This window comes from Silene latifolia, chromosome 2 (assembly GCF_048544455.1).
Source record: "Silene latifolia isolate original U9 population chromosome 2, ASM4854445v1, whole genome shotgun sequence".
NCBI lineage: Eukaryota > Viridiplantae > Streptophyta > Magnoliopsida > Caryophyllales > Caryophyllaceae > Silene > Silene latifolia.
This window is the reverse complement of record NC_133527.1, coordinates 172,243,127-172,257,932: the sequence shown is the minus strand read 5'-3', so window position 1 is coordinate 172,257,932 and position 14,806 is coordinate 172,243,127. Positions and strand designations below refer to the sequence as shown.

At 40.2% G+C, this 14,806-nt stretch overlaps 2 protein-coding genes across 2 annotated transcripts; both read left to right on the top strand.

Moving 5' to 3' along the window:
• The first annotated feature begins 282 nt into the window (after positions 1–282).
• Positions 283–4,304, top strand: LOC141643373 (2-oxoisovalerate dehydrogenase subunit alpha 2, mitochondrial-like). The gene is made up of 9 exons (XM_074452508.1): positions 283–992; positions 1,702–1,836; positions 1,979–2,161; positions 2,277–2,434; positions 2,566–2,665; positions 2,868–2,979; positions 3,087–3,226; positions 3,634–3,819; positions 3,988–4,304. Exons 1-9 carry the CDS (start codon positions 732–734, stop codon positions 4,153–4,155), a joined length of 1,443 nt encoding a protein of 480 aa, XP_074308609.1. The 5' UTR covers positions 283–731; the 3' UTR covers positions 4,156–4,304.
• A 631-nt stretch (positions 4,305–4,935) lies between these two features.
• LOC141643372 (cation/H(+) antiporter 15) lies at positions 4,936–8,034 on the top strand. The gene is made up of 3 exons (XM_074452507.1): positions 4,936–5,347; positions 5,429–6,421; positions 6,503–8,034. Exons 1-3 carry the CDS (start codon positions 5,132–5,134, stop codon positions 7,802–7,804), a joined length of 2,511 nt encoding a protein of 836 aa, XP_074308608.1. The 5' UTR covers positions 4,936–5,131; the 3' UTR covers positions 7,805–8,034.
• Positions 8,035–14,806: the final 6,772 nt, after the last annotated feature.

Here is a 14,806-nt window from a genome sequence, read left to right as displayed (position 1 = left end):
CAATATTAGTTAACATGTATATTGCAAACCTCAGAGGTATTTGGTGCAAACTTTATTTTTTAATAGAGTTGTTAAAAAGCTAATTTTCCCGCCAAATTTAGTTCGACCTTAATTAAGCTCCGTTAATCCTAATTTAATGTTAGGGGCACCATCGACACATTCTTAAAAAGAGGGGTACCATGGACAAAGTGACAAACCACAGGGGTAATATGGAAAAAATCCGTAATTTTTATCTATTGATGTAATGATAAATCTGAATATTATCTAATCATAAAAGGACTTGTGCAATGACAAATCTAAAACACAATCTCTTAAAAATCCAGTGATGATCTAAGAAATTCATATATCCAAATGATTTGTTTATATCATCTCGAGCAACACAATCTTCTTTATTTTAAAAGCCCACCCAAATATATTACCAATTGGATCCGATTCAGTCCACCTAATCACTCCATTCTCGTCACAATCTCACATCTTAGAGATTTACACGTAACTACTACTATTATCCACATTTACAACTGTTGGTAAGAAAGCGCCAATAAATTCACTTCCAAAAGCGTCCAAAATGCATGTTGAAAAATATGACAAATGATATGAACAAACTTAATTGACACTATTTTCTGACTCATTGATACTATCTATGGAGTAATTTTTATTAATCATCTTTTATTATTCCTATACTCTGTATATTTTAGTTCTTATCTTGTTTTCTTGTTTTTGGAATTCATCAAATGGCATCATCATTAGTGAAATCAAGAGGTTTAATTTCAAGATTAAGATCAAAATTTGGTCCAATTAGTTTATTTCATCAAAATAGTTATTGCATGAGCTCTTCAAAATCAAATACCCACAGCGTTGTTTATTCATCTCAAATTCTAAGAAACCCGGTTTTCGTTTCGTATAATTTACCGACCCATTTTGTTTCTCGGCGATTTGAATCCACAAAAGCCCAAAATCGGTTGTTGGATATTGCTTATGAGGAAGATGATCAGGTCAGTTTTTGTATTTTAGTTTGTTTCATATATTGGGGGTTTGAACCCGGGTCACAGCGGCACAGCTCCTCGAAACTTTATCAGCTAAGCTAGCTGAATTTTAGTTTTGTATGGAGTTGCCGGTTTTTTTGCATGTTACAATTGTTAGAGCTATTATATTATTTCTAGGATTAATGTATTTGATCATGGTTTCTCCACGTTTAAATCGTTAATTTTTTTAGTACATTAAATTGTTTCATTATATATAGTTTAAAGTAACAAAATTGTTAGTCCAAAAGTACTAGCTGAGTAAATGTCAACTGACTTAGCTGTTAAAGTCGCAAATTAGTAAATTGACAATTGGTTGAAAATCGTGTTTGCTTCAATATTTCTATGTTTTCATTATCTCTCATACTATATGATGGATCATTGATACCTATCAGGTTTAACGACTAAGATAGTTTAATATACTCCTTGTGTTTTACGAGTATTCATTTGTTTAACTTTCATATTTCTCTCTGAAGCGTATTTTAATCAAATATAAACAAATGGTTTGGACGGGTCAGTATATGTGATATATCATAATTTTGTGTTGCAAATATAGAGGTACGGGCCGTACGGCTGTGCACACCCGACCCCCTTACCCTGCGATTTGCAGAAGCCATTGAGACACTCGAATAATGTTGTTCTTGTTGTTGGTGGCGTCTAACAACTCCTTTTGTCAAAGCAGGCCCTGGATTTTCCTGGTGGTAAAGTTGGAATTACCTCTAAAATGAGGTTTATATCCGAAACAAATGGTAGCAGGGTTCAATGCTATAGGGTCCTTGATGATGATGGTCACCTTTTGGAAGACCCTTTCCACAAGGTTATTAATATATCCATTTACTGGAATAATATTCCGGATTAATCAATTTAATCCTATTATTATTACTGTTTAATAATGTCGGAACTTAGACTTGGTACTCATTTTTTTTTTTGTGTGTGTTACTATGTACTCCATATATTAGGTTAGCGAGGAACTTGCTGTGAAAATGTATGAGAAGATGCTAACCTTACAAGTTATGGATACCTTGTTCTACGAGGCTCAAAGACAAGGAAGAATTTCATTCTATCTTACCACAATTGGAGAAGAAGCCATCAATATCGCGTCCGCTGCAGCACTTAGTTCAGATGATTTGATATTCCCTCAGGTAGCCTGCAGTTTTCTTGGGTTTATTTTCATTGCATTGCGAAAGCTACTTAAAAATTATTTGAAATAGGTAAATTGCAATATTAATTTCGTCTAAGTTATGATGAATGATACAGTATAGGGAGCCTGGAGTTCTATTATGGCGCGGTTTCACCCTGCAAGACTTTGCAAACCAGTGCTTTGGCAATAAAGCTGATAATGGAAAAGGCAGGCAGATGCCAATACACTATGGATCCAACAAGCTCAATTACATCACGGTATCCTCAACTGTCGCGTACGTTCCATGGTTTTTCCAACTCATTTTTGGACTTCAATTGTTCCTTATAAAGAAGAATGTCGATAATCACGTATCAAAATGAAGCAAAAAACATGAATTTGCACTTACTTTTATCTGTTTCTTTTCAGTACACAACTTCCCCATGCAGTTGGCGCTGCATATTCTTTGAAAATGGACAGCAAAGATGCTTGTACTATCACTTACTTTGGAGACGGTGGCACCAGCACTGTGAGTAACTTCCCAATTAACAATATTCTCGAATTCCAACCCATAATACCCATTACCCCTCTAGAAACCGAATTCTGGAAATAATTATTAATTACCCTATAATATGGGTAAGTCGCATAATAATTTATCATAAGAACATCTTATGATAATCTTATCATAAGGCCGTCCCATGATCGTTATTTTTGCGTTTTTATTATGTCAGGGAGATTTCCATGCTGCATTAAACTTTGCAGCAGTCTTGGAGGCACCAGTCATATTTTTCTGCAGAAATAATGGTTGGGCTATCAGCACACCAATTTCTGACCAGCTAAGAAGTATAACTCCCAGTCTTTTTTTTACTCAAGATCTACGCCTATTTTTGAGCTCTCTTCACAAGAGGCATCTCTGGAAACATGCAATTGAAGTGACATTATTTTTGCAGGTGACGGGATAGTTGTTCGAGGGCAAGCTTATGGAATCCGAAGCATCCGGGTTGACGGCAATGATGCTCTTGCTATTTACAATGCAGTTCATGAAGCCAGGACAATGGCAGTAACGGAGAAAAGGCCAGTCTTGATTGAGGTGGGTACACTCCAGATAACTGTTTTTTCCCAGTTCTCCAATGTAGGATGTCAAATTGTCAATGGATCCTTGACTTTATCCAGATCACTTGAACATATTGTTACGGGTCAGATTCGGATCTCTACGGATCTAGGTAGAACTTGAATCGATTGGCATGAAGACAATCCGAATCAAAATTTCATTTATTCGCAGAAACAATCAATTTTTTACAAATACAAATTGGATCCATTAGACCCTAGATTGACGATCTGCATCTGATCTGAGACCTTCAGATGTTACAGACCTAACTCTGATCTGTATATGAAACCAAACGAATCCAATCCATTGTCGTCCTACATTCCTACTTCATGGTATAGCCTATTGGCAAAGTTGATCACTTAGATAGACATATCTCTGTGTGTACGTAGGCACTGACGTATAGAGCAGGTCACCACTCTACTTCAGATGATTCGGCAAAATATCGGCCTCTTGAGGAAATTGAGTGGTGGAAAAGGACACGAGACCCTGTGACAAGATATAGAAGATGGATTGTCAGGAATGGGTGGTGGAATGACAAAAAGGAATCAGAACTGCAAAGCGACGTCAGGAAGCAGGTAACGCAAACCATGAAAAAGTCGCTGTAGACTCATACTATGGCTAACTTAACTCAATCTAAGAACTCCTTCATTATAGGATAAAAGTTGAGATTATGAACTCTGACTAATTTCAATCTATAGGATTCTATACACTGTCAATTTAGCCAAAATGTTGTTATTCTGCAGGTACTGAATGCAATTCAAGTTGCAGAGAAACTCGAAAAGCCGCCAGTGGCAGATCTTTTCAGTGACGTCTATGATGTTCAGTCACCAAATCTCAAGGAGCAGGAAAGATGTTTAAGGGAGACCATAACAGCACACAGGAAAGAGTACCCACAAAATGTACCTGTGTAAAATGTAGTCGAAATCTTCAGCACATAGGGATATTTAGTATTGCCTAATGTACATGAAATTTTATCAGCATGCATATAGGATTATAGGTTATCTGCAGTTAGTTCAATCATAAAGGAAGTAAAGTCTGATTTTTAAGGCCCGAGTTCAAACCCCATCCGCATCAAAGATATATGATCCGACATGAGATTTATTTGTGGTAAAATGCAGGTATTAACTTAAAACCAGAATAAACGGACTAAAATGTCCTAAACATGAGATTATATTGCTCCACACTTAAAAGAGCATAATGAAATACCCCCTAATAACCAAATCTATTAATGATCATACTTAAATCAACCCGACCTGTAGCAAGAATCGAGCCAAGCGATCTGATTGCCGACCATACTTTTCCTTGACTAGAAAATACAGTAATAAAATTTAAAAGGCTATGAATTATGATCTGAGTACAAATATTAAGTATTAACCCAACAAAACCAAAACCCAATTTAAATTGACTCTAACCAATCCGAGCGATCCGATTGCCGACATACTTTTACTTAACTAGAGAATAACAGTAAAATTTAAAAGGTTATGAATTATGATATCTAGAGTACAGATCAAAACTTATTGACACTTGTGCATTCCTTAATTTTTTTTACAAGAATTGTAATACTATAATATAGATTGCCTAGAAATAGTGTGTATTTTTAGTAAGCTTAAACTGTGGACATAATAGATTTGCTCCTAAATTGATGCACAACCAGATGAAGCTATAAATGTAACTCATTTCTAAACATTGTTACTCATTTTTAGCTGAAAATTCCATAAAGACAACAAAAGTGTTTTTACCCTTTTACCTTTTTTCCCTTTTCCCCACTTTTATAGCTCTCTGCAAGCAGCAAAAAATAAGCATTTTTGCTTTTTTTTTAACAGCATCATTATGATTCAGAGATGTCATTGAACACATTTTTGCTTGAAAAATAAATTTAGTTGAAAAATGTCGAATACATCAAACACGGAAATGGGAGTTAACCCCATAGTTTGTTATGCACCCACAATGATAACAACCCTTGGGATATGGCAAGGGGATAATCCATTAGATTATTCTTTACCTCTATTCATCGTACAGTTAACGCTGGTGGTACTTGTTACTCGTATCCTTGTCTTCCTTCTGAAACCACTTCGCCAACCTCGTGTCATCGCTGAGATTCTTGTAAGTATTAATTATTACTCCGTATGTTGTAGTGTCGATTTCCTTTTGTTAACATGACTTTATTTGGTTGCTGGCTGCTAGGGTGGTGTGATACTGGGACCATCGTTACTAGGAAGAAGTGAAAAATTCGGCAAAGTGATATTTCCTCTGAGAAGTGTAATGCTACTAGAGACAATGGCCAACATTGGTCTCCTCTATTTCATGTTCTTAGTTGGGGTAGAGATGGATATAGCCGTGGTGAAGCGCACCGGAAGGAAGGCAATAAGCATCGCTCTTGGGGGAATGATTTTGCCTTTTGTAATCGGGTGCACCTTCTCTCTAGTCATACAAAGTGAAGCTGGAACACACCAAGGAACTTTCGTCCTTTTCCTAGGCGTTGCCCTTGCTGTCACCGCATTCCCTGTGCTAGCTCGGGTCCTGGCAGAGCTCAAACTCATCAACACCGAAATGGGACGTATTGCCATGTCATCTGCCCTGGTAAGTGACATTTGCGCCTGGATTCTCTTAGCCCTAGCCATAGCCCTTGCAGAAACCAAATCCTCCTCCATAACCTCGCTCTGGGTGATCCTTGCAAGCACGGGCTTTGTGGTGCTTTGCTTCTTTCTGGTTCGGCCTCTGATTATGTGGATAGTTCGACGAACACCAGAGGGAGAGCCTGTCAGTGACTACTACATATGCTTAATCCTCACAGGAGTTGTGATCGCAGGGTTTCTTACTGATGCTATAGGAACACATTCTGTGTTTGGGGCCTTTGTGTTTGGGCTAGTCATCCCAAATGGTCCTTTAGGATTAGCCCTCATAGAAAAGCTTGAAGATTTCGTGTCGGGGCTGCTTCTTCCACTGTTTTTCGCCATCAGTGGACTTAAGACTGACGTCCGAAATGTCCGAGGTACAAACACCTGGTGGAATCTGATGATTGTCATTTTATTGGCATGCATTGGCAAGGTTGCTGGTACTACTGCTGTCGCCTGCTTCTACAAGATGCCACTCCGTGAAGGAATTACCCTCGGTCTACTTATGAACACCAAAGGACTTGTGGAAATGATCATCCTAAATGTTGGCAAGGATGAAAAGGTAACTCGTCTTTTTTCACCTCAACATTGTCGAAATAATAATGTACAAGATGGACTTTACTAAACTAGTATATTGTTGCAGGTCATAGATGATTCATCATTTTCAATCATGGTAATTGCAGCTGTTATAATGACGAGCCTGATTGGTCCTCTCGTCACTACAATATATCGACCAGCGAAAAGATTTGTGTCATACAAGAGAAGAACCATACAAAGTTCTAAGCTAGATGCAGAGCTTCGAGTATTAGTTTGTGTCCACACTCCAAGAAACGTCCCAACAATCATAAACCTTCTAGAAGCCAGCAATGCAACAAAAAGATCGCCAATATGTGTCTATGTCTTACATCTAGTGGAACTAACTGGACGAGCCTCGGCCATGCTCATAGTCCACAACACCAGGAAGTCGGGTAGGCCAGCCCAAAATAGAACACAGGCCCAGTCTGATCATATCATCAATGCCTTTGAAAGTTACGAGGAGAATGCTGCACATGTCTCTGTACAACCCCTTACCGCCATTTCTCCATACTCTTCCATGCATGAAGATGTCTGCAACTTGGCTGAGGATAAGCGAGTGGCATTCATCATCATCCCGTTTCATAAGCAACAAACTGTGGATGGAGGCATGGAAAATACTAACCCAGCATTCCGAATGGTAAACCAAAACATATTGGCTAATTCCCCTTGCTCAGTTGGCATCCTTGTTGATCGAGGGCTAACTGGGTCAACCCTAGCTCCTAATCGAGTATCTCATAATGTTGCCGTGCTCTTTTTTGGTGGACCCGACGACAGGGAAGCCATTGCATATGCCTGGAGGATGTCAGATCATTCTAGCACCACAGTAACGGTAATGCGGTTCATACCTGGTGAGGATGCATCCAGGTCAATAGTAGACCAGACCCCTGAGCATGACGACCCGAAAGTGCTGACAGTGATGACAGACAGTGAGCACGAAAGGCAACAGGATGAGGAATATATTAAAGAATTCCAGATGAAGACTGCCAACAACGGTTCCATAACCTACTGTGAACGTGTTGTAAACAATGCAGAGGAAACAGTGGATGCCATAAGATCAATTGAAAGTGTCCATGATCTGTACATAGTGGGTAGAGGGCAGGGCATGATTTCACCGCTTACAGCAGGTCTGACAGACTGGAGTGAATGTCCCGAGCTTGGAGCAATAGGTGACATGTTGGCGTCCTCAGATTTTGCAGCAACCGTATCTGTGCTAGTTATACAACAATACATCGGTGCAGGCGCACAGAGTGAGGGCCTTGCAACTCCTGATAGTCCTACACGACAAATTGATATTGGTGAGCAGCTGAACACAGAACTCCGTCAGATGAGTTATAGACACAATCGAGGAAAGAGTCAGGATATTTTTTAAGGTTGAAAAGTTTGACACAAAATCTCGAAAGGCCTCACTAGCTGATATGGAGCTTGCAGATCTGTTACAATAGAGTCTAGGGAGTTGTCGTTGTCTTATGTATTTTGTTTGAGTATGACTTGCATATTTAGGCCACCTACAATTCTGTGAAACATAACAGGGTGTACAGAGATTTGGAGCTTCTTTGTGAAGTACTCCGTATTAGTTAAAGGAGAGCATGGTTTCAGAAATCCACAAGTATAGTCAGTCCAAAGGTCGAGCCTTATACTTTACGAGACAAGATAAAATTGTAAAGAGGCAATGTTAAGAAATAATGGAACTGAACATAAGAACACCAACTTTGCAATAGAATGTACTCGTAATGTCAACCGACTTAGAAACATACAGTACCTATCAGAACATGAGAAATCTACGAAAAATACAGGCTAAACACTTGTAAAACTATCCTAATGGCATATTGAACTATCTAAAAGACTTCAACTTGAAGCTATGAAGCACAATTACTAATTTTTTGCCATGGCCTTTTGTCGCGACAGTAAATGTATTAGTTTCTTCAAACTTCCCATCAACAAGTTTATCATTAACCACAATTGACACTTAACTTTTCGCTACTAATGGCTTGTACATTCACAATAACATCATTCTGATTTCCATGAATGGGTTGAAAATTGAAATGTGCAAGCTTTGTATGCTTGATGTCTGTCTATAAATTCTAAAGAACAAAAATCATTCATTTTGGAGGCTCCCTGAATTGAACTTGGGACCTTAGGGTCATTACACTCACACCACGTGAGAATACCATCTCAACCAAAACCTTAAGTCTCAAGTATTTGTTTAAACAATTGAGGGGGACAGAGGGAGTAATAGTTAATTCTATCAGGATGGTAATGTCATGGCCTAATTGGTTAGTATTTCCTAACCTGATTAGCATGAGAAGAGAAAAGAATACTTACTTGGAGTAACAAGCATATGAATATTGATTGATTATAGAAGAAATTGCACATAACACACGAGCACAAAGGAATGCCAGAAATCTGGAGAAACACAGACGTTTCAGGCTGCTGCTTGAGTTCCTAGAGCAGAAGTGCAGAACATCATTTAGACCACTGAGAAAATGCGCATAACAAGAGAGGGGCTCAATTGGCGGAGCCAGGATTTGAGTTTAGGGGGCGAAAAATTTTATAAAGACAGATGAATAATAATATAAGGCACATATTTAAAACGGAGGGAGCGAAAAATTTTAAAAGGGCATATGAATAATAATATAAGGGCACATATTTAAAACTGAGAACCTTATATACTACACTCAAATTCAAATCAAACCTTGTAAACTTCACTCAAATTCAAACCACTATAAGATATGAGATACAAGGTTGAATGAATGTTATATTAACTGTGAAAGGAATACAAGTATTTATAGGGAGGTGTTAGCTAGGTTTACAAAGATTATATGCTTGAGGGAAAAGCTACCTATATTTACATATGAGAATAATATCTAATATATTTACTATATCTAAATATTATTGTTAATACGCCCCCGCAAGATGGACGTCGGAGGAAGTAGGCCAATCTTGTCTCGTAGAATAAGGAATTGTTGCTTGTGTAGGGGTTTGGTGAGAGCGTCAGCTAGTTGATCGGTACTGGCAATGTGCTGAATTCGAATAGAGCCTTGATGAAGCTGTTCTCGAACAAAGTGAAAGGATAAGGCCATGTGCTTCATGCGAGAGTGAAAAACTGGATTCTTTGCGTACATGGTAGCTGACAAGTTGTCGCAGTAGATAGCAGGTGGTTTCGTGACTTGGAAGTTAAGTTCAGTGAGAAGATTTCGAAGCCAGAGTAACTCAGTTGTGACGGAAGCGACTGCTCGAAATTCGGCCTCAATAGTCGATAGAGAGAGGCCACGTTGCTTTTTGGAGGACCATATTATAGGATTACGTCCGAGATAGAGAATATAGCCGGTGGTTGAAATGTAGTTGTCTTTGTCTCCAGCGAAGTCAGCATCGCAGAAGGCATGTAGACAGAGCGGGTTTTTGGAGTATAGTTGTATGCCATGGTGTTGAGTCCCTTGAAGGTAACGAAGGAGACGTTTGAGAGCAGACCAATGAGTATCGGTGGGATGATGAAGAAATTGAGCTAACCGATTGACAGTAAAGGCAATGTCAGGTCTGGTAAGAGAGAGATATTGTAAGCTTCCAACTATGGCACGATAGTCGGGATGATTTTGAATTGGTTTGTTGTCTTCCCGAGTGAGGTGTACGTCGGGCGACATGGGGGTAGTGATCGGTTTTGCATTGTCCATGTGGTATTTTGTTAATAGGTCATGGACGTATTTGGACTGATTTAAGTGAAGACTGTCGGGGTTCGGTGTGACTTCAATGCCAAGGAAGTAGGAGAGTGGTCCAAGATCTTTGAGGGAGAATCGTTTGGAGAGGTCGTTAATAAGGCATTGTAAATGAGCTTGGTTAGGACCAGTAATAATTATATCATCTACATAGACTAGCATAAATATGCGAGTTGTATTGGTTGTATAAATAAATAAAGATGAATCGGAAATTGATTGTTTAAATCCATAAGCAACGAGAAAGGTTTTGAGCTCCGTGTACCAGGCTCGAGGAGCTTGTTTTAGACCGTAAATGGCTTTGTTTAGTTGACATACAAAATCCGGTTTAGAGGTGTCAACGAAACCTTGTGGTTGACTCATAAAAACATTGTCATTTAAAGTCCCTTGAAGAAATGCATTATTTACATCGAGTTGTCTTAGGGTCCATGAATTGCTAACAGCAAGGGATAAGATAAGACGAACGGTGGTGGGTTTGACTACAGGACTGAATGTTTCTGTGTAGTCAATGCCAGGTCGTTGATGAAATCCTTTTGCGACCAAGCGAGCTTTGTGTTGTTTTAGAGAACCATCGGGATTATACTTAATGCGATAGACCCATTTACAACCTATGACGTTTTGAGATGGTTGACGCGGGACTAAAGTCCACGTTTGATTTTTCTCAAGGGCATTAAATTCGTCTTGCATCGCGTTTCTCCATGGAGGTATTATGAGAGCTTGTTTGACGGTTTTGGGAAGAGCGTTGGGTGATGCAGATGTATGAGCGAGATTGGCATATTTGGAGGTGGTTTGTATGTATTTGGGATTGGGTTTTCTAATGTTGTTGTCTAGTCGAGTGACAACAGTGTGTTTGGGAGGAGGTGGTGGTGGAGGTGGAGGAGGGGACGGTGTGGTGGAGGCAGGGGTATGCGGGGTGACAGGAGTGGGTGTGACGGGTTGTGAGGTAGAGGTGGGGGTTTGTGGGATGGCAGGGGAGGGTGTGACGGGTTCGGGTGCAGGGTGTGAGGGAATGGCAGGAGAGTTGGGCTGGACGGGAGGAGGTCGACGATGATAGACGTGGGTTATGGGAGGGCGTGGCCGAGGGTCAGGTGGAGGGGTGGGGTTTGACGCGGGTGGAGAGTGAGTAGGGATAATGGGTATGATGAGCGGGCACCAATCGTTTGGATCGGTGTTGGTATTATTGGGTGAGTCAGAAGTAATTAACTGAGTGTAAGAGAAATTATCTTCAACAAATTTGACATGTCTCGATGTATAGATACGATTGGTTTTTGGTTCAAAACAATGGAACGCACTTTGAGTAGAGGAATAGCCTACGAAAATACAAGGAGTCGACCGATATTCAAGTTTGTGTCGTGTATATGGTCGAAGCCAGGGATAGCATAGGCATCCAAAATTATGTAGTTTTGTATAATTGGGAGGTTTATTATGTAGCTTGAAGTATGGAGTTTGACCTTGTAATGTTCGGGTTGGAAGGCGGTTAATAAGATAGGTAGCGGTGTTGAAAGCAAACGGCCATAGGGTGGTCGGCATTTTGGCGTGAGCGAGTAGGGCTAAGCCCGTTTCTACAATGTGACGGTGTCTCCGTTCAGCATAACCATTATGTTCGGGTGTATGCGGAGGAGAAGTAAAATGACTAATTCCATTATTGAGTAAATCATGGGTAAGTTTTTTGAATTCGCCTCCATTGTCGGAAAAGAATTGAATAATTGGTTTTTGAAAGTATTTCTCAACAAGTGCCTTAAATTGAAGGAATACTTTGGTTGTGTCGGATTTTCGTTTTAACGGAAAAAGCCAAGTATATTTGCTAAAGTGGTCGACGAATATCACATAATATTTGTAATGGTCATATGAAAGGACTGGACTAGTCCAAAGGTCCGAGTAAATGAGTTCGAGTGGAGCGGTTGTTTTGAATGAATTCGTCGCAAATGGTAATTTGGTACTCTTGCTAATATTGCACGCATCACAGGAAGAAAAATTTGATAAACTAAATGGTAAACTTTTATTGATAGTTTTCATTACATCAAAAGTAGGATGGCCTAATTTATGATGCCATGAAATAGGAGATGAGCCTTTCTTAATTAAATTCGCGGTTGGAGACGATGGGCTCAACTCGTAGATTCCATCTCTAGCTTGGCCCTGGAGTATCGTCGATCCCGTCAATTTGTCCTATATTAGCGATGTCGAGACCCGTACCATCACCAATAATAAGGTCATCATTGCCGAAATAGGGAGAGTGGAAGGCCAATGTGTCGAGGTCGTTGGTGACATGGTTGGAGGCTCCACTGTCAAGAAGGTACTGGTTGTTGGGTGGCGGTGCAGCAGCGGCAGAGGTGGTTGCAGAATGGGCTTGTGGTTGTTGGTGTTGGCGGGTTGGAGGTTCGGGAAAGGTGATGGTGGGGAAGAGCTTGCGGAAGAGAGGACAATCAGCGATGACATGGCCTACTTGACGGCACCATTGACAGCGGCCCTTGAAGGGACGCGGGTTCGGGTTAGAGGTGTACCGGGCAGCGGGTTGGCGGGTGAAGTTGGCGTTGGTGTTGGGTTGATAACGGTTGTTGTTGTAGTTGTTTTGTCGTTGATTGTTGTAGTGGTTGGGACGATATGCGGCATTGGCCGTGGGATTAAAAATATCGGTGTCGGGTTGTTGTTGTTTGATTAAAAGTTCATGTTAGAGCAATTTTTCATGGAGTGCTTCAAATGAAATTGGGTTGTCACGTGCTCTAACGGTGTCGATGACGGGTTTAAAGGTTTTATAGTCTAAGCCTTTAAGGACTTTGGAAATAATGTCTTCGGGGTCAATTATTTTGCCCATCAATGCGAGTTGGTCAATACATGATTTCATGGTGTTCATGTATTCGGTTATGGATTGGTTAGAGGTTTTGACAATCGAGTCTAAGCGGTCTTTTAATTGCATAATATGCGCACGCGAAGGGTTTGCGTAGGTTTGCGCTAAAATATCTCATGCTTCTTTAGAGGTTTTAGCACGGATTATGAGGGCTTGGACGGTTGATGATAGGGTACCCATAAGAGCCCCTAGAATCAACCCATCTTGTTTAAGCCATGAAAGATAGTAGGGGTTGGTTTTCTCGGTTTTGTCATCACCGACTATGGTTGGTGATGGTGTAACACCCAGGATCTGTAGGAACACGATTGACCGATCTTGTTGACCAATTAGACCTTAGGGATGAATGGGTGAGGGATCAGACTTGTAACAGGAGATTTATAGGTTTAGTTACTCGACCTAGCTGAGACCACTCGGCCGAGTGTCACCAGTACTCGACCGAGTGGAGTCTACTCGGCCGAGTATTCCTATACTCGACCGAGTATGGACGCTGTCGACACGTTATTATAAACGCAAGTTCGCGAGATTCATTTCAGTATCTCATTTCCTCGACAGTTTCTCTTTCTCTAACCCTAGACTATCTCCCTCCTCTATCACTCCATAGCTTCATACCCTAATGATATTAGCCTAAACCTCTACCATGGGAATGTCGGGATTCGCGGAGCAAGGATGATATGGGTGGTGGTTGTCTGTGCCATCACCAACGTGTAAGGTTAGGTAAGTTCCTGCCCTGTGTCCTTTTGAATGATTCTCCGAGTATAGTCGTGTAATAGGATATGGTTATCATTGTTAGGGTGCTTATTGGAGTCGTGCGTGGCTGTAAATGGAAATCCTTCATGCTTTGCGATGAGGTAGGGTTTCCCCTACTCAGTCTACTGTTAATTGATTTGAGATTATGATTGTATTGTAATTTGTGATTATCCGCTGATCATCGGAGTATAGTTGTTGTAGTGACGATGGCGTTGTAGTGTGACAGCTGTGATCCTGAGGGTGTGATTGCGGTGGAGTCACTTGCGGGAGTGGCTTCACACCCTAGTTCGCCCTCCGTGGAACCCGTCACGGGAGGGGATGTGCACATTAAGGGACAGGGAATGTTAGTCACTCGATGATGAGCTGGACTAGGTGGGAATGTTATATTAACTGTGAAAGGAATACAAGTATTTATAGGGAGGTGTTAGCTAGGTTTACAAAGATTATATGCTTGAGGGAAAAGCTACCTATATTTACATATGAGAATAATATCTAATATATTTACTATATCTAAATATTATTGTTAATAACCACCACAGTAATAAACGTAAACATAAAAATTGAGTGGAAGTATCAAGCATTATATAGGGGAAATATATGGGTGTATGTAGGGGTGTTAATGAGACGAGACAACTCGCGAGCAATTCGAGATCGGCTCGGTCAAAGCTCGGCTCGAGAGTTTACCGAGTCAAAACCGAGCAAATGCTGGTTCGGCTCGAAAATGTCGCGAACGGCTCGAACTTGTGTGATTAGATAAGATATTATTCATATTTTATAAAATATTTTATCATGATTAATCTTCATATCATATATATTAAACGTCTTTCTAATTTACCAAATATTTTTACATATAACCTTCGAGACTTGTTGCTGAAAATCTCAAAAGAAAAATAAATAAAAAAACATTAACAATTATATAGGCTCGATGGCTCGAGCTCGTATTAAAGCTCGTAAGGTTGATAACAAGCACATTTTGTTAGGGTAAGCTCGAGCTCTGGTTTTGATTCTTCAGCATAAACCGAGCAAAACAAGCTCGGACTCGAGTGATAAAGTTTAAGACACGTAGAAGTGT